We start from the raw sequence: 21312 nt of genomic DNA, 5'->3' as shown, positions 1-21312 counted from the left end.
CGCCAGAAGTGAGTCCAGAACCTTTGTAAAGATTCTTGGAGCCGTAGCTAATCCGAAGGGAAGAGCTACAAACTGGTAATGCCTGTCTAGGAAGTCAAATCTTAGGTACCGATAATGATCCTTGTGAATCGGTATGTGAAGGTAGGCATCCTTTAAATCCACTGTGGTCATGTACTGACCCTCTTGGATCATGGGAAGGATGGTTCGAATAGTTTCCATTTTGAATGATGGAACTCTTAGGAATTTGTTTAGGATTTTTAAGTCCAAGATTGGTCTGAAGGTTCCCTCTTTCTTGGGAACCACAAATAGATTTGAATAGAATCCTTGCCCGTGTTCCGTCCGCGGAACTGGGTGGATCACCCCCATTAGTAAGAGGTCTTGTACACAGCGTAGAAACGCCTCTTTCTTTATTTGGTTTGCTGATAACCTTGAAAGATGAAACCTCCCTTGAGGAGGAGAAGTTTTGAAGTCCAGGAGATATCCCTGAGATATGATCTCCAACGCCCAGGGATCCTGGACATCTCTTGCCCAAGCCTGGGCGAAGAGAGAAAGTCTGCCCCCCACTAGATCACGTTTCCGGATAGGGGGCCCTCTCTTCATGCTGTCTTAGGGGCAGCAGCAGGTTTCTGGTTAAATGTACGACGGCATCAGAAACAAATGCGTTAGCTAGCTTAAGTGCTTTAAGCTTGTTCATAATTTCATCCAATGGAGCTGTGCGAATGGCCTCTTCCAGAGACTCAAACCAGAATGCCGCCGCCGCAGCAGTGACAGGCGCAATGCATGCAAGGGGCTGTAAGATAAAACCTTGTTGAACAAACATTTTCTTAAGGTAACCCTCTAATTTCTTATCCATTGGATCTGAAAAGGCACAACTATCCTCCACCGGGATAGTGGTACGCTTAGCTAAAGTAGAAACTGCTCCCTCCACCTTAGGGACCGTCTGCCATAAGTCTCGTGTGGTGGCGTCTATAGGAAAACATTTTCCTAAATATGGGAGGAGGGGAAAAAGGCAAACCAGGTCTATCCCACTCCTTGCTAATAATCTCTGTAAGCCTTTTAGGTATAGGAAACACGTCAGTACACACCGGTACCGCATAGTATCTATCCAACCTACATAATTTTTCTGGAATTGCAACCGTGTTACAATCATTCAGAGCCGCTAATACCTCCCCTAGCAATATGCGGAGGTTCTCAAGCTTAAATTTAAAATTAGAAATCTCTGAATCCAGTCTCCCTGGATCAGATCCGTCACCCACAGAATGAAGCTCTCCGTCTTCATGTTCTGCAAACTGTGACGCAGTATCTGACATGGCTCTCACATCATCCGCGCGCTCTGTCCTTAACCCAGAGCTATCGCGCTTGCCTCTTAATTCTGGCAATTTAGATAATACTTCTGTCATAACAGTAGCCATGTCTTGCAAAGTGATTTGTAAGGGCCTCCATGATGTACTTGGCGCCACAAAATCACGCACCTCCTGAGCGGGAGGCGAAGGTACTGACACGTGAGGAGAGTTAGTCGGCATAACTTCCCCCTAGTTGTCTGGTGATAATTTCTTTACATGTAAAGATTGACTTAAAGTAACATCAATGCAATTAGTACACAAATTTCTATTGGGCTCCACATTGGCCTTTAAACATAGTGAACAAAGAGATTCATCTGTGTCAGACATGTTTAAACAGACTAGTAATGAGACTAGCAAGCTTGGAAATACTTTTCTAAATAAATTTACAAGCAATATAAAAAACGCTACTGTGCCTTTAAGAAGCACAAAAAGCTGTCACAGTTGAAATAACAATGAACCAAATTAGTTATAGCAACCAATTTTTCACAGTAAATGTATTAAGTTAGCAAAGGATTGCACCCACCATCAAATGGATGATTAACCCCTTAATACCCAAAAACGGATAACAATTTAATAATTAACGTTTTTATCACAGTCAAAACACACTGTCACAGGTCTGCTGTGACTGATTACCTCCCTCAAAATGAATTTTGGAGACCCCTGAGCTTTCTAGAGACGTCCTGGATCATGGAGGATGAAGTAGACAGATTGTGACTGAATTTTTACTGCGCAAAAAAGCGCTAAAATAGGCCCCTCCCACTCATATTACAACAGTGGGGAAGCTCAGTTAACTGTTTCTATGCAGAAAACAAAGATAGCCATGTGGTAAAATCATGCCCCAATAAGTTTTATCACCAAGTACCTCACAAAAAACGATTAACATGCCAGTAAACGTTTTGAACATACATTTTAAAAGTAATGAAGTGTTATTAATAAGCCTGCTACCAGTCGCTTTTACTGCAGTTAAGGCTCATACATTACTTCAGTATTAACAGTATTTTCAGAGTCAATTCCATTCCTTAGAAAAATACATTCAGTGTACACACACATCAGCCTAATACCAGTCGCTATCACTGCATTTAAGGCTGAAATTACTTTACAATGGTATCAGCAGTATTTTCTCAGTCAATTCCATTCCTCAGAAAAATAATTTACTGCACATACCTCGTTTGCAGGGGGCCCTGCATGCTATTCCCCTTTTCTGACGTTACCTCACTCCTCAGATGAGAACAGCCAGTGGATCTTAGTTACGTCTGCTAAGATCATAGAAAACGCAGGCAGATTCTTCTTCTAATGCTGCCTGAGAACAAACAGCACACTCCGGTGCCATTTAAAATAACAAACTTTTGATTGAAGAAATAAAGTTAAAAAACACCACAGACCTCTCACAACGACCTATCTTTAGTTAGGTTGCAAGAGAATTACTGGATATGACATGTGAGGGGAGGAGCTATATAGCAGCTCTGCTTGGGTGATCCTCTTGCAACTTCCTGTTGGGGAAGAGATATATTCCATAAGTAATGGATGACCCGTGGACTGACTACACTTAACAAGAGAAATAAGAAAGTTGCTTTGAAATTGCATGCTCAATATGAATCATGAAATAAAAAATTTGGGTTGTGTGTCCCTTCACCTGGAGTGTAATCCAATTTTTAAACTTAATAATAAAGTGAATCAGTTGAAAATTGCTTTGCAAATTAGCTGCAGACAAAAATGTCTAAAATGTGTTTCCTTTTCTCTAAGTCTAACATCACAAGGTAGAAATATAGTAATAAAAAAGGTGCATTGCTCACAAGAACATCTTACATTCAGAAGTCACAGCTTTGCAGGCTGTGAAAGGCTAGGGGGCGTGGTTGAAAAAATCCATGTGAGCCAGTCACTGCGGCTTTGCAGCACTGCTCCATATTTGCCTATTCTCTTCAAACAGCACTTTGCTCTGGATGCACTGTTTTAAGGAAAACTTATACAATGCAGCCAGAGAAAAGCAAAGCTCTGCTTGAAGTGAACAGTCTAATGTGGAGCAGTGCTGCAAATTAAAAATGCTAACAGTTCCAGCATGTGTCCTATTCTTTCTGAAGAACTACTGCATTTTCTGTGGTGACATCTCATCACATATTCTACCTTGGGGATGAGTAGTAGATTTTTTTTTTTCTCTCTTAAAAAGGTCAACGTTATCAACTCCTTCTGTATCAGTTGACAGCTAATCTCAAATGCACATAAGTATATTCAATGAATTCTTGCACATGCTCAGTAGGAGCTGGTGACTCAAACGTGTAAATATAAAAAAGGCTGTGCACATTGAAAAGTTGTTTAAAATTGTATGCTCTATCTGAATCATGAAAGTTTAGTTTTTGACTTAGGTTCCTTTAAACTTCAGAAGACATCTCTCCCAAACCAAATTCTCTTACTCCCATACGAGAGCGTAACAATATTGTCCCCAAACACTCTAGATAAGAAAGGTCACTATAGAGTAGAATGTTACCTCTGCTAAGTGCTGAAGCCGTGATAATAATGGCGTCCTTTTGTCAGAGGCCAAGCGAGTGATATAATTTGACCGCTTGCTGAAGACATACAGAAGGTTTAGCACAGCCAAAACCACTTGCATGTCAGAAGAGGCAAGCAACGTTGTGAGATGCTGGAGACAAGGAGAGAAAACATATACTAAACAATTTAGCATAAAAATATATACTATGTATATTAAAGGCCTTCTAGAAGGTGACCAGAAGGATATATATATATATATATATATATATATATATATATATATATATATATATATATATATATATATATATATATAAAAACACAGCTACTCTTTAAAACAGATGTTTGACACAAAACATGCATTGGGAAAGTAATTTTCACATTAGCTAAACAATACTCACAACACTTCATCAAAATGCAACACTAACACTAAAATGAAATACCCCTTATTGAACACACATAACTTCCTCTTTAGCTCACCAGTAAACTAAGACACCTTAAAAAAAACAGAAGCCTACAACAACTCTGTTTGGAACATACAGTGTTGTTTCTTACCTCAATGGAGCTGTAGAGGTGCCGTGAGAAGCTATACTCAATGAGCAAGGCTGTAAAGTTCAGCACTGCAAGGAGGAGGGCCTTGAGCTGCTCTCTCTCAGGTCTGTCACATACCAACATCCAAGACATGTTCTCTACTGTCTGCCCAGCGTCAGCCAGAATGCCATCAAAACGGTCTAATAGATCAACCCAATGGTAAAGCTCGCACTGTGGACAGAGAGGGACAGAACAGCTTATAAACTAGGGATGTGTTGAAAACCTATGAACCCAGTAGGGCTGCACGTTTAATCGTGGATGCAATTTTAAACCATGATTAATCGCCGCAGTTTTAAAAGCGCCGAGTATGCCATTTTTAGCCCCTCCCCATTTGAAATCACCTATGACGTACAGAAGGGCCGCCGACTTGCTGTGTCCGACTTGCGACATTGAGCCGACTTCCTGGGGAGCACTGTGGCTGATGCGGGTTACAGGGTGGGGGGCCGACTTACCAGGGTGCGCTGTGGCCGGTGCGGGTTACAGGTAGTGGGGCCGACTTGCTGATGCGGGTTACAGTGAGGGGGGTGCACTGTGGCTGATGCGGCTTACAGGGAGGGGGTGCGCTGGGACTTATGTGGGTTGGGGACTGATGGTTACAGGCGGTGCTTATGATGGTAAAGGGGGTGTTTATTGGGAGGTTACAGTGGCAGCTGATGGGGCTTATGTAGGTTACAGAGGGGGGCTTACAGGGGGTGCTGATGTGAAAATCACGATTAAATCGCAATTTATTTTTTTCCCATATCGCACAGCTTCATGCAATGAAATACAGGTAGCAAAAAAGACAACCTACATGCTGAATATCCCAAGTGGGAATAAAACATTCTGCTAGATATCAAACAAGCAGCCGGTAACATGTGTGATCTGCTGTAAAGTACCTTGCCAATGTTCCATGTTTTGATTTGCTGTAGCTCAAGCAGAAGTTGTTCATCGCTACAGACTTTCAGCTTCTCAATCAGAGACCTGCAGTCCGCAGGCTGGAGAAAAAGAAGAAAACAAAATAAAAATTAAATGAGTCAAACCAAAACAAAGGGCGGGTGTAAGGAAAGAAATTACACAAACTATGCAATAACTAATACAAACAATCCTTTTTGTCATGCACTTTACATAAGGTAACATAAGCTCCACTTTAAGATGATATTAGGCTACAACTTATTTCGATGATCTGCTAAGCTTTGATAAATGGAAAAACCGAAAACTGACACAAAGGCAGAATAAAATGTCTATTACACTTACTGCCTCTGTTGGAGTTTTCTTTAGCTTCGTTCTGTCTACTTTCATTTTCAGTAATGTCCAATTCCTTTACCTAAGGAGTGAAGGAAAAGGGCACAAACCGTTAAAAACTGGAGCATAGACTAGAAAAGCATTTAAACCAAAAAAGATTAAATGAAATGGACGAATGCTGCAGACAAACATTTCAAGCTATATGCATTAAACAAAGTGTTTTACAGAAAGGACTCAGCATTTAGAGAATACAGCAGAGGAGTTCTGACAGCACATTAAAACAATTCAAATGAGCAGTAGCAGCATTTAACATGTCAGTCTATACATGGAATCGGCAAGTTTTAATGGGGACACTGTAAAGGAACCTGGCAATACACATCATATATAAACAAAACACTACTTTAAAGGGACATAATACTCATATGCTAAATCACTTGAAACTGATGCAGTATAACTGTAAAAAGCTGACGGGAAAATATCACCTGAGCATCTCTATGTAAAAAAAGATTTTACCTCACAACCTCCTCAGCTCAGCAGAGTACTGAGCTCTGTGTAAAAAAAAAACACACACTTCAGCTGTTGCTCAGCTGCATGTAAAAAAAAAAAAAAAATTGAAGAAATGAACAGCAGCCAATCAGCATCAGCAGTGCTGAGGTCATGAACTCTTTTACTGTGTTCTCATGAGATTTCATAGTAAACTTCCTTAAACTGAATAGGGAAATAACATGAGTGTGCACAAGGCTCACTCCCTTAGCTGTCCCGGCACAGACATACTGTTTTGCTGCTTAGAAGTCCTTTACAATGGGATGTGGCTACTGAGGAATTTGAGGTAAAATCGCTCTTTTTTATATAGAGATGTTCAGGTAAAATTTTCTAGCCAGCTTTTTACAGCTATGCTGCACCACTTTCAAGTGTTTCAACATTTGGGTATCACGGCCCTTTAAATGCAAACTAAATGTCTCAGATACATATGCTTAGAAAGAAAATCTATTAAAAGATTCACAAACTAAGCATAAACTGAAACATACTTACAGTAAACAAACCTAAGTTATCCAGATATTGCCATTCTCCATCTCTAGGTTTTTAGCATCATAAATTGCATTTCTATCCAGTGCCCTTACAGATTTACAATACAGATTAATAGATAGGTGCATTATTGCAACCTTAGTTATTCGTGAGCGAAGTGAATGAAGAAAATAGCCTCTGTCTGGCACCTTCAATTTAGGCCCTGGCACCATGGTTTAGAGTCATTAAGACACCCATTGGTGCCCATCACTTCCCCCTGCCAACCGCAACAAAAATTTACACCGGGGAGGGAGTTAATATCACTTGATTGCACAGGAGATGCCAGCTGTAGCAATCAGTAACACTGCAGACAGATTGAGGGTCAAGCAACTAGGTGTGTGAGCATATGTCGCAAATACAAGCTCAAATAAATATGTGTGCACATTAAAGGGATATGAATCAATTTTTCTTTCATGATTCAGATAGAACATGCAATTTTAAGCAATTTTCTAATTTACTCCTATTATCAATTTTTCTTTGCTCTCTTGGTATGCTTTGTTGAATTAGCAGCAATGCACTACTGTTTGCTGACTGAACACATTGTTAAGCCAATGACAATCAGTATATATATATATATATATATATATATATATGCAGCAACCAATCAACAGCTAGAACCTAGGTTATTTGCTGCTCATGAGCTTTCCTAAATAAACCTTTCAGCAAATGATAAGAGAAGGAAGCAAATTAAATAATTGAAGTAAATTGGAAAGTTGTTTAAAATGGTATGCTCTGAATCATGAAAGAAAAAGTTTGGGGTTCATGTTCCTTTAATACTGAAACTCTACTGTGAATTTGTTCTATACAATGAGATCTGGATTGTAAAACAGCGTAAAATTCTTGCAAAGCTGTGTATTTGAATTTGTTATTTAAATTTGAGGGGGATTACCCTAGTGTGCATTTCGGCATTTGTCTGCTGCATTTATTTTTTGGCCCTGGATAGATCCCCCAAAAAAAAAGTGCAACACAAATAACTATTTGCACAGATATTTGTGTGTTGTGCTCTTAATACATTCGGCATCTAAATTAGATGAATGCTGCAGCCATTTTTGGCATTCATTTCACCAACAACCAATGCCAAATAATGCACATGTCTACAAATTAAGAGCTGCAGTTCACCACAATTTATCAGACAGGTTTCATAACTTACAAAATCTTCAGCAGAGCACACCTCTGCCTACCTAACTCCATGAAACGAGGCTAAGATCTACTGAGAGGGTAGGGGAAGTGGGAGGGGTATTTAATGCTCTGTTTGGGGAGTCTGACTCCTCCTGGTGGCCAGGTTAAAGGGACAGTATACTGTATAATAGTTTTTCCCTTAATGTGTTTACAATTGCTTTTTTTACCAACTGCAGAGTAAAAAATGTATGAAAATTAGCTTTTTAAGGTTTATTTCTGTATATTAAAGCTCTGATTTTGTGTTTTGAAGCCACAGCCTAATAAAATAGGTTGAGCTTGTAGGTATAATAAGATCTCATTACTTTATCACATTGTGTACATATACATGTGTCTTTATCTTATATCTGTAGGTATAATCAGATCTCATTACTGTATCACACTGTGTACATATACCTGCTTATTTATCTTATATCTGTAGGTATAATCAGATCTCATTACTGTATCACATTGTGCACATATACATGTGTCTTTATCTTATATCTGTAGGTATAATCAGATCTCATTACTGTATCACATTGTGTACATATACATGCTTCTTTATCTTATATCTGTAGGTATAATCAGATCTCATTACTGTATCACATTGTGTACATATACATGTGTCTTTATCTTATATCTGTAGGTATAATCAGATCTCATTACTTTATCACATTGTGTACATATACATGTGTCTTTATCTTATATCTGTAGGTATAATCAGATCTCATTACTTTATCACATTGTGCACATATACATGTGTCTTTATCTTATATCTGTAGGTATAATCAGATCGCATTACTTTATCACATTGTGTACATATACATGTGTCTTTATCTTATATCTGTAGGTATAATCAGATCGCATTACTTTATCACATTGTGTACATATACATGTGTCTTTATCTTATATCTGTAGGTATAATCAGATTGCATTACTTTATCACATTGTGTACATATACATGTCTTTATCTTATATCTGTAGGTATAATCAGATCTCATTACTGTATCACATTGTGCACATATACATGCTTCTTTATCTTATATCTGTAGGTATAATCAGATCTCATTACTGTATCACATTGTGCACATATACATGTGTCTTTATCTTATATCTGTAGGTATAATCAGATCTCATTACTGTATCGCATTGTGTACATATACATGTGTCTTTATCTTATATCTGTAGGTATAATCATATCTCATTACTGTATCACATTGTGCACATATACCTGCATCTTTATCATATATCTGTAGGTATAATCAGATCTCATTACTGTATCACACTGTGTACATATACATGTCTTTATCTTATATATGTAGGTATAATCAGATCTCATTACTGTATCACACTGTGTACATATACATGTGTCTTTATCTTATATCTGTAGGTATAATCAGATCTCATTACTTTATCACATTGTGTACATATGCATGTGTCTTTATCTTATATCTGTAGGTATAATCAGATCTCATTACTATATCACACTCTGTACATATACATGTGTCTTTATCTTATATCTGTAGGTATACTCAGATCTCATTACTTTATCACACTGTGTACATATACATGTGTCTGTATCTTATATCTGTAGGTATAATCAGATCTCATTACTGTATAACATTGTGCACATATACATGTCTGTATCTTATATCTGTAGGTATAATCAGATCTCATTACTGTATCACATTGTGCACATATACATGCTTCTTTATCTTATATATGTAGGTATAATCAGATCTCATTACTGTATCACATTGTGCACATATACCTGCATCTTTATCATATATCTGTAGGTATAATCAGATCTCATTACTGTATCACATTGTGTACATATAGATGTGTCTATCTTATATCTGTAGGTATAATCAGATCTCATTACTTTATCACATTGTGTACATATACCTGCATCTTTATCTTATATCTGTAGGTATAATAAGATCTCATTACTTTATCACATTGTGTACATATACTTGTGTCTTTATCTTATATCTGTAGGTATAATCAGATCTCATTACTGTATCACATTGTGTACATATACATGTGTCTTTATCTTATATCTGTAGGTATAATCAGATCTCATTACTGTATCACATTGTGCAAATATACCTGCATCTTTATCATATATCTGTAGGTATAATCAGATCTCATTACTGTATCACACTGTGTACATATACATGTCTTTATCTTATATCTGTAGGTATAATCAGATCTCATTACTGTATCACACTGTGTACATATACATGTGTCTTTATCTTATATCTGTAGGTATAATCAGATCTCATTACTTTATCACATTGTGTACATATGCATGTGTCTTTATCTTATATCTGTAGGTATAATCAGATCTCATTACTATATCACACTCTGTACATATACATGTGTCTGTATCTTATATCTGTAGGTATAATCAGATCTCATTACTGTATCACATTGTGTACATATACATGTGTCTTTATCTTATATCTGTAGGTATACTCAGATCTCATTACTGTATCACTGTGTACATATACATGTGTCTGTATCTTATATCTGTAGGTATAATCAGATCTCATTACTGTATCACATTGTGCACATATACATGTGTCTGTATCTTATATCTGTAGGTATAATCAGATCTCATTACTGTATCACATTGTGCACATATACATGCTTCTTTATCTTATATATGTAGGTATAATCAGATCTCATTACTGTATCACATTGTGCACATATACCTGCATCTTTATCATATATCTGTAGGTATAATCAGATCTCATTACTGTATCACATTGTGTACATATAGATGTGTCTATCTTATATCTGTAGGTATAATCAGATCTCATTACTGTATCACATTGTGCACATATACATGCTTCTTTATCTTATATATGTAGGTATAATCAGATCTCATTACTGTATCACATTGTGCACATATACCTGCATCTTTATCATATATCTGTAGGTATAATCAGATCTCATTACTGTATCACATTGTGTACATATACATGTGTCTTTATCTTATATCTGTAGGTATACTCAGATCTCATTACTGTATCACTGTGTACATATACATGTGTCTGTATCTTATATCTGTAGGTATAATCAGATCTCATTACTGTATCACATTGTGCACATATACATGTGTCTGTATCTTATATCTGTAGGTATAATCAGATCTCATTACTGTATCACATTGTGCACATATACATGCTTCTTTATCTTATATATGTAGGTATAATCAGATCTCATTACTGTATCACATTGTGCACATATACCTGCATCTTTATCATATATCTGTAGGTATAATCAGATCTCATTACTGTATCACATTGTGTACATATAGATGTGTCTATCTTATATCTGTAGGTATAATCAGATCTCATTACTGTATCACATTGTGCACATATACATGCTTCTTTATCTTATATATGTAGGTATAATCAGATCTCATTACTGTATCACATTGTGCACATATACCTGCATCTTTATCATATATCTGTAGGTATAATCAGATCTCATTACTGTATCACATTGTGCACATATACCTGCATCTTTATCTTATATCTGTAGGTATAATAAGATCTCATTACTGTATCACATTGTGTACATATACATGTGTCTTTATCTTATATCTGTAGGTATAATCAGATCTCATTACTGTATCACATTGTGTACATATACATGTGTCTTTATCTTATATCTGTAGGTATAATCAGATCTCATTACTGTATCACATTGTGCAAATATACCTGCTTCTTTATCTTATATCTGTCCTTAAAACAATCACCAATACTTTGAGAGAACAATGGAAAATCAACATTTTATTACCTTATCTCTGCTTTATCACACCGGGAGTGTAATTTCTTCTGCTGGCTGTGTTTACAAAGCTTATCTATAGCTGGTACGCGCAGCCACAAACTTTCAGAATAGGTGGGGATACCACATGCTAAATCAACAATTTCAAATGCCAATATAAGGGTAAAGAAGCTACTTGTAAACAATTTAATACACTCCAGCAGGTAAAGTGGATCATTGGGAACAAATTAAAGGGGAGAAATTTTTTGAGTAAACTGTCCCTTTAAGTATTTTGGAAAGGTTATGAATGGATTTCATGGACTCACTGACATTACAAGGAGGGGGGGAATTAAATCCTAATGCAACAAAAAAAAAGTGACAAAAGCATCAAAACCAAAGTTATCAATACTTTCTACACATTATCCCTTCAATCATTTCTCTCTCTGTAAAAATCAAAAAATGGAACACTAAAGTACCAGGACCGCTTCATTTGAACATAGCCAAAAATTAAAGACCCCTTTTTCTCAACCAAAAAAAGAAAATGTATGCTTACCTGATAAATGTATTTCTTTTTTGACACGATGAGTCCACGGATCATCTTAATTACTAATGGGATATTCACCTCCTGGTCAGCAGGAGGCGGCAAAGAGCAACACAGCAAAGCTGTTAAATAGCTCCTCCCTTCCCTCCCACTCCAGTCATTCGACCAAAGTTAAGTTAAGAAAGGAAAAACCAAGGTGCAGGGAAGTTTAAAATAACCAACAACCTGTCTTACAAGAACAGGGCGGGCCGTGGACTCATCGTGTCAAAAAAGAAATACATTTATCAGGTAAGCATAAATCCTCTTTTCTTTTTTAGGACACAATGAGTCTACGGATCATCGTAATTACTAATGGGATTCAATACCCAAGCTAGAGTACACAGATGATACGGGAGGGACAAGACAGGGAACCTTAACGGAAGGCACCACTGTTTGAAGAACCTTTCTCCCAAAAGCAGCCTCAGCCGAGGCAAAAGTGTCAATTTTGTCGAATTTTGAAAAAGTGTGAAGAGAGGACCAAGTTGCAGCCTTGCAAATCTGCTCCACAGAAGCTTCATTTTTGAATGCCCATGAGGAAGCAACAGCCCTTGTGGAATGAGCTGTAACTCTCTCAGGAGGCTGCTGCCCAGCAGTCTCACAGGCAAACCGTATGATACTCTTCAGTCAAAAAGAAAGAAGTTGCCGTAGCTTTCTTTCCCTTACGTTTTGCTGAGAAAATCACAAACTAGGAAGACAAATGTCCTCGGTCTAAATAAAGAGAGAGAAGCGCTCAACCTGGGAACGAACAATAGCATAATAGCTTGTTCTATGGCTAGTTACCACCCAAAAAGCAGCCTCTTTTTGCTCAATATGTGCCTTTCACAGAGAAGAACTTTCCTGTAGCATATCAGTCTGATCCTGACTTCACAGTACAGTCCAGTCCAGCCCCGAAATACCAGGCAATCCCTCTCTGAACGAGAGTAACAGCAAAACCCCAGACATACGTTTCGGCCTGCTGTGGGCCTCGTCAGTTCTAGCCATAGAACAAGCTATTATGCTATTCGTTCCCAGGTTGAGAGCTTCTCTCTTTTTATTTATGCAAATTATGACACTTTGGGAAGTCTCCCTAAGTGAGATGTGGGAATCCAGAAGTGGACCAGTTGCTCAGTGTGCCTAGAGGGATATGGCTGCACCTCACTGACGAGACCCACAATAGGTCAAAACATACGTCTGGGGTTTTGCGGTTTCTCTCGTTCAGAGAGGGATTGCCTGGTATTTCGGGGCTGGACTGTGAAGTCAGGATTAGACTGATATGCTTCAGGAACGTTCTTCTCTGTGAAAGGCACATGTTGAGCAAAATGAGGCTGCTTCATGGGTGGTAACTAGCCATAGAACAAGTTATTATGCTATTGTTCGTTCCCAGAATGAGTGCTTCTCTCTTTATTTATGAAAGTCCTTTGTCGCCTGCAGGTAAAACCACGTCCAAATTGTGCAGAAGACGTTCCTTTTCAGAAGGAGGATTAGGACACAAGGAAGGAACAACAATCTGATTAATGTTCTGATCAGAAACAAATCCTAATTTGGTACGTAAAACTACCTTATCTGAATGGAAAATAAAGTAAGGAGACTCATACTGTAATGCCGAGAGCTCTGACACTCTGAGCGGAATAAATAGCAACAAGAAATAAAACTTTCCAAGATAACTTAATATCTAAAGAATGCATGGGCTCAAAGGGAGCCCCCCTTTGAAGAACTTTAAGAACTAAATTAAGACTCCATGGAGGAGTAACTTGTTTGAATACAGGCCTGATCCTGACCAAGGCCTTACAAAAAGATTGTACATCTGGGATATCCGCCAGATGTTTATGTAACAAAATAAATATAGCTGAGATTTGACCTTTGAACCATTTGAATTTGTCGATAATCCCTTCTCCAAACCCTTTTGGAGAAAAGACAAAATTCTAGGAATCTTAATTCTACTCCATGAGTAGCCCTTGGATTCGCACCAATAGATATATTTACGCCAAATCTTATAGTAAACTCTTCTAGTTACAGGCTTACAAGCCTGAATCATGGTCTATGACCAAATCAGAAAACCCCCGCTTGGATAAAATTAAGCGTTCAATCTCCAAGCAGTCAGCTTCAGAGAAACTAGATTTGGGTGAAGAAAGGACCCCTGAATCAGAAGGTCCTTCCTCAAAAGAAGTCTCCAAGGTGGCAGAGATGCCATCTCCACCAGATCTGCATATCAAATCCTGCAAGGCCAAGCCGGTGCTATGAGGATCCCCGAAGCCCTCTCCTGTTTGATTCGAGCAATTAACCGAGGAAGAAGAGCAAATGGAGGAAATAGGTATGCCAGACTGAAGGTCCAAGGGACCGCCAGAGCATCTATCAGTTCCACCTGGGGGGTCCCTGGACCTCGACCTGTATCTCGGGAGCTTGGCATTCTGTCGGGATGCCATGAGAACCAATTCCGGCTGACCCCACTTGAGAATCAGGTTGGATAACACTTCCGGATGGAGTTCCCACTCCCTCGGATGAAAGGTCTGCCTGCTCAAGAAATCCACCTCCCAATTGTCCACCCCTGGGATGTGGATCGCCGACAGACAGCAAGAGTGGGCTTCCGCCCACTGGATTATTTTGGTTACCTCTGTCATCTCTAAGGAACTCCTCGTTCCTTCCTGATGATTGATGTAAGCCACAGAAGTTATGTTGTCCGACTGGAACCGGATAAACCGGTCCGTGGCTAACTGGGGCCAGGCCAGAAAAGCATTAAAGATCGCTCTCAGTTCCAGAATGTTTATAGGAAGAACAGACTCTGACCGGGTCCAAACTCCCTGATCTTTTAGGGAGCCTCAGACTGCTCCCCACCCTAGAAGGCTGGCGTCCGTCACAATCACCCAAGATGGTCTGCGAAAGTATGTTCCCTGTGAGAGATGATCCAGAGACAACCACCATTGAAGAGAATCCCTTGTCTCCAGCCCCAGTAGTATTGGAGGAGACAAGTCCACATAATCCCAGTTCCATTGCCTGAGCATGCCTAACTGCAGAGGTCTGAGATGGAACCGAGCAAACGGGATGATGTCCATTGCCACCACCATCAGCCAGATTAACTCCATGCACTGAGCCACTGACGGCCGAGGAGTGGACTGAAGGACTAGATAAGTATTGCTAATCTTTGATTTCCTGACTTCTGTCAGAAAAATCTTCATAGACAGGAAATCGATTATGGTTCCTAAGAAAGTTACCCTTGTATTTGGAACTAAGGAACTCTTCCAAATTTACCTTCCACCCGTGAGATTGCAGGAAGGACAACACCAAGTCCGTGTGGGATCTTGCTTGTTGAAAGGATGGTGCCTGGACTAGGATGTCATCCAGATAGGGCGCCACTGCAATGCCCTGTGATCGAAGAACCGCCAACAGTGATCCCAAAATCTTTGTGAAAATTCTGGGAGCTGTGGCAAGACCAAAAGGAAGAGCCATGAACTGGAAGTGTCTGTCCAGGAAGGTAAACCTTAGGAACTTGTGATGATCCCTGTGAATGGGAACATGTAGGTACGCGTCCTTTAAATCCACTGTTGTCATAAATTGACCCTCTTGGATCAAGGGAAGAATGGAACGAATAGTTTTCATCTTGAAGGACGGTACCCTGAGAAATTTGTTTAGACTCTTGAGGTCTAAAATTGGTCTGAAGGTTCTCTCCTTTTTAGGAACCACAAACAGATTGGAATAAAACCCCAGACCCTGTTCCTGTACTGGAATGGGAACAATCACTCCCAGGGCAGAGAGGTCTCCTACGCAGTGTAAGAAAGCCTCTCTCGTCTGCAGATAATCTTGAAAGTAGAAACCTGCCTTTGGGAGGAAAACTTTTGAACTCCAGATTGTATCCCCTGAGACACTATTTCTATTGCCCAGGGATCCTGAACATCCCGAACCCAAGCCTGAGCGAAGAAGGAAAGTCTACCCCCTACCAGATCCGGTCCCAGATCGGAGGCATGCCCTTCATGCTGTCTTGGATTCAATAGCAGGCTTCTTGGATAGCTTTCCCTTATTCCAAGACTGGCGAGGTCTCCATGCAGGTTTATATTGTTCCTGCTTGGAAGAGGAAGAATTTCCCTTGAAATTTCGAAAGGAACAAAAATTACTGTCGTCCTTTTTGTTAGTTTCTCTTATCTTGAGGGAGAAGATGACCCTCACCTCCTGTGATATCAGAGATATTTTACATCAGGTCCAAACAAGGTCTACCCCTTGTAAGGAATAGCTAGAAGCTTAGACGACACATCCGCAGACCAAGGTTTTAACCATAAGGCTCTGTGAGCTAGAAAAGAGAAACCCAAAATCTTAGCTCCCAGCTTGATAACTTGAAGGGAAGTGTCCGTAATAAAGGCATTAGGTAGTTTAAGAGCCTTTATCCTATCTTGGATCCCATCCAAAGAAGTTTCTGTCCTGAGGGCCTCAGATAGTGCATCAAACCAATACACCGCCACACTAGTGACAGAGGTAATGCACACAGCTGGTTGCCATTGCAGACCCGGGTGTACATATACCTTCTTGAGTAAACCTAACTTTTTATCCATAGGATCTTTGAAGGCACAACTATCCTCTATGGGAATTGTAGTTTTCTTAGCTAAGGTGGAAACGGCCCCTTCCACCTTAGGCACTGTTTGCCAAACCTTGATAGAGTCGGCTACTGGAAACATTTTCTTAAAAATAGGAGAGGGAAAAAAAAAAAAAGTATACCCGGTCTCTTCCATTCCTTAGCAATTATCTCAGAAGCTCAGTCAGGGACCGGAAACATGTCTGTCGAGGAAGGAACCTCGAAATATTTGTTCAGCTAACTATACTTCTTAGGGACAACCACTACTGAGGAGTCACTGTCGTCCAAAGTAGCTAAAACCTCCCTAAGTAACAGACGGAGGTGTTCTAGTTTAAATCTAAAAGATACAACTTCAGTATCAGCAAGGGGAATTACACTTTCTGAATCTGAAATTTCACCTTCAGATGCTACAGCTGTATCCTCTTCAGGCCTCTGGGAGGGAACCTCCAAAATTGCAAAAATTGCGTCAGAAACCTCGCTTACTGAGTGTCTGATTTTCCTCTTACGGTTTCCCTGCAACATAGGAAAAGCAGACAGCGCATCAGAGATTAGATATCCTTTAAAGTAACTCAAGCAGGATCTACAGAGGCGGCGCAGGGCACTGCTTGTGAGGGCGCTAGAACTTGGAGCACTTGAGGAGAGAGCTGAGGCATATATTGTACCTCAGATACCTGGACAGCATCCGCTTTAGAAGGAGATGGCTCAGAAAATATTTTTCCTTATAACTTAAAGTCCTCTCAATACATAAGGGACAGAAAGGTATTGGTGGTTCCACAAAGGCATTAAAACACAAAGAGCAAGGAACATTTTGCAAAGTCCCTTGAGCCATACTGGTTCACACTTGGCAAATTATCTCAAAAAATGTTACTGTTTCTTTAAATTCAAAAAGGTAACTTTTTTACTGCGTTCGGTGTAGTCTTGATTGAAGAATCTAATCTAACACCTCACCCCAGAGGCAGAACTTTTCTTTACTTTCTGTGATGAGATTTTTTTAGTGAACTTTTAACTGAAGAATAAAGCCATTTTAAATATATATATATATATATATATATATATATATATATATATATATATATATATATATATATATATATATATATATATATATATATATATATATATATATATATATATATATATATATATATTGCAGTAGTTTAAAATAGCATGGCAAATTAGCTGCATACAAAAATAGAAATTTTAAAATGTCTCTTTAATAAATCGGTTTCCTTTTCTCTTGGTCTAACATAGAAATGTAGTAATAAAAATATGCAGTGCTCTTACATTTAGAATAAACAGACTGGGAAATCTCTGAGAGTCAGTCAACAAGCAATGTGCTGCTGCTTTGCAGCGCTACTGCATATTTGACTGCTCACTTCAGACAGCACTTTGCCCTGGGTGCACTGTGTTAAGGAAAATTGACAGTTCAGCCAGAGCACAGCTCTGTTTGAAGAGAACTGTCTAATGTGGAGCAGTCCTACAAAGTTAAAGCGCTAACCGTTCCCTGCACGTGTCCTGTTCTTTCTGCAGACATGCTGCATTTTCTGCGAAGACATCTCACAGCAGTGTATGTTCTGCCTTGGGGCACCTCACTTTACCACTTCCTATCACCAACGTAGGCAAAGAAAATAACTGGGGTGGGAGGGAAGGGCGGAGCTACTATTTACCAGCTTTCCTGTGGTGCTCTTTGCCGTCTCCTGCTGACCAGGAGGTGAATATCCCATTAGTAATTAAGATGATCCGTGGACTCATTGCGTCTAAAAAGAAATAAAAACATGCTATGTATGAGAAGATGCACTTATCTGCATGACAGGAGAGCATAACAAAATATTTGGGACTGAATTTACAAACCATGAAGAGAAACAGCAGACCTAAAATTCAACTAATGAAATAAACCTTTTTCCCATAAATAAGCACAAATGAAAATGAATGAACCATCTGAAGGATAGAAAGACAACCTAAAGACTGGACTTTCATCTTCTTAAAAGGGACAATGAACTGTAAATTTCCAAATACTTAATATGTTCCCAATGATGACTTAAGTGAAAAAGAAATATAGGCACAGTATTATCAATTAGGTTTACAGAGGTAATAAAAACCTTGGTGCTACCCCTTTAAATGACAAGTTTACAAAGGAAGGGAGAGAGGAGGAATATAGAGGGGTTTGTTAAGCACTCTTGCACCTATAGTGTAAGTCAGTGATTTTACAAAATCACACATTGTAGCCTAATACAGGATGATGATAGACAGACAGACACACAGAGACAGACACACAGAGACAGACACACAGAGACAGACACACAGAGACAGACACACAGAGACAGACACACAGAGACAGACACACAGAGACAGACACACAGAGACAGACACACAGAGACAGACACACAGAGACAGACACACAGAGACAGACACACAGAGACAGACACACAGAGACAGACACACAGAGACAGACACACAGAGACAGACACACAGAGACAGACACACAGAGACAGACACACAGAGACAGACACACAGAGACAGACACACAGAGACAGACACACAGAGACAGACACACAGAGACAGACACACAGAGACAGACACACAGAGACAGACACACAGAGACAGACACACAGAGACAGACACACAGAGACAGACACACAGAGACAGACACACAGAGACAGACACACAGAGACAGACACACAGAGACAGACACACAGAGACAGACACACAGAGACAGACACACAGAGACAGACACACAGAGACAGACACACAGAGACAGACACACAGAGACAGACACACAGAGACAGACACACAGAGACAGACACACAGAGACAGACACACAGAGACAGACACACAGAGACAGACACACAGAGACAGACACACAGAGACAGACACACAGAGACAGACACACAGAGACAGAGTACTGTGCTGTCATGCCATGCCTCCTACAAACTATACATGACATATTGACATTCATTCACAAACAATCATAATTATTGTCAGTCTGCCGCGGCACACCTGAAGATCTCTCACGGCACACTAGTGTGCCCCGGCACACTGGTTGAAAAACACTGGTGTAAGTATTGGCACACTGGTTGAAAAACACTGGTGTAAGTATTGCTGCATCAAAACAGCATGTCATCATTGCTAGTCTGTATTAGTATATAAATTGAATATTAAAATAAACTATTAAATTTATCATATAAAAAGTGATTAAAGGACCAGTCACAACAGTAGTTTTGCATAATCAACAAATGCATGATAAGAAGACAATGCAATAGCACTTAGTCTGAATCTCAAATGAGTAGTAGATTTTTGTTAAATTGCAAAGTTATGTATATTTCCACTTCCCCTGTATCATGACAGCCATCAGCCAATCACAAATGCATATACGTATATGCAGTGAATTCTTGCACATGCTCAGTAGGAGTTGGTGACTCAAAAAGTGTAAATATAAAAAGACTGTGCACATTTCGTTAATTGAAGTAAATTGGAAAGTTGTTTAAAATTGCATGCTGTATCTGAATCATGAAGTTTAATTTTGGCTTGAGTGTACCTTTAATATCACCAAATTGCCCCACACTAAATATACTCACACATAACCAATCAAGCTGCAGGCTGTAAGAACGCTACCTCCCTGTATTCCTGGCCGATAACCGGAAACATCGGCATCAGGTGTCAGTGGTAGCTAGTGAGGACAACAGCCAGCCGCATATAAGGTTAGTAAGAGTAGTACTATTTACAAGTTAAAATTAGCACAAATGCATTTTGGCCGCTATACGGCCTTTCTCAATGTGATAGGGGTTGTAGAACTGACAAGCCGAACCTCCGTAATTCAAGTCTTTTTAAACCCTGAGTATGAGGAGTTGGGAGCCAATCATCACGGCTGTGTCAGACACGCCTCTTAAGTAGCCAATCCTAAGCTGTTATTGTGCTCTTGCCTTTTTAGACAACAGTTTCAGTCATCTTATTGGATCAAATAGCGGAGGGCACAAAAAACAACAAAGGCAGCATGTCCTATCATCTCCATTGGCATTAATATGTTAGTTATTTACAAAATCACGTTAGGCTTATGTCACTCTCGTAATCAAAAGGGGGGGGGAATTATTGTAAGTCATGGACCAAAAAACATTACGATCCTAAATATATGTGCTTAACCGTAACTCAATGTTATTGTAGAACTGCTCTTTTTTCATGCAGCATACTTGTGTTCAATAGCGAGTTTCAACTCATACATTTTGCGATCAAACATCCTAGAATTGGATTAGTACACATACATGCTTGAAATTCAGTGTGATAGAAGTAGTGCAGTGTTGTATTAGGACCTGTCAAAGCATTTGGTTGACCATTACACATATCGATTATTACGTATTCTGCCTTATGATTACAATCTAGTTTGATGTTATACTACGTGATTACCAAGATTTATTTATATTGTGCCAATATATTAAACTCATGATGTCAGGTTTAAAAATTATATAGAAAATATATGCGGGACATGCACATATAGAATTTTCACCAACATACACTTAACAAGAGAAATATCTGCACTCTAAGATCGGAATATGCACAGAGATACG

General features: G+C 39.2%; 1 protein-coding gene across 1 annotated transcript in view; it reads right to left on the bottom strand.

Moving 5' to 3' along the window:
* Window positions 1–21312, bottom strand: part of HUWE1 (HECT, UBA and WWE domain containing E3 ubiquitin protein ligase 1) — a 689948-nt gene that overhangs the window by 610244 nt on the left and 58392 nt on the right. Inside the window, exons 3-6 of the mRNA XM_053695471.1 lie at window positions 5652–5721; window positions 5294–5392; window positions 4383–4589; window positions 3826–3978 (exon numbers count right to left, since the gene is read on the bottom strand). Coding sequence (XP_053551446.1) covers window positions 3826–3978; window positions 4383–4589; window positions 5294–5392; window positions 5652–5696 — 504 coding nt within the window. The 5' untranslated portion in view covers window positions 5697–5721. The remainder of the gene's footprint in view (window positions 1–3825; window positions 3979–4382; window positions 4590–5293; window positions 5393–5651; window positions 5722–21312) is intronic.

Source organism: Bombina bombina, chromosome 12 (genome assembly GCF_027579735.1).
Source record: "Bombina bombina isolate aBomBom1 chromosome 12, aBomBom1.pri, whole genome shotgun sequence".
Classification (NCBI taxonomy): domain Eukaryota; kingdom Metazoa; phylum Chordata; class Amphibia; order Anura; family Bombinatoridae; genus Bombina; species Bombina bombina.
The sequence above is the reverse complement of the archived record's forward strand: the minus strand, read 5'-3'. Positions and strand labels throughout refer to the sequence as shown.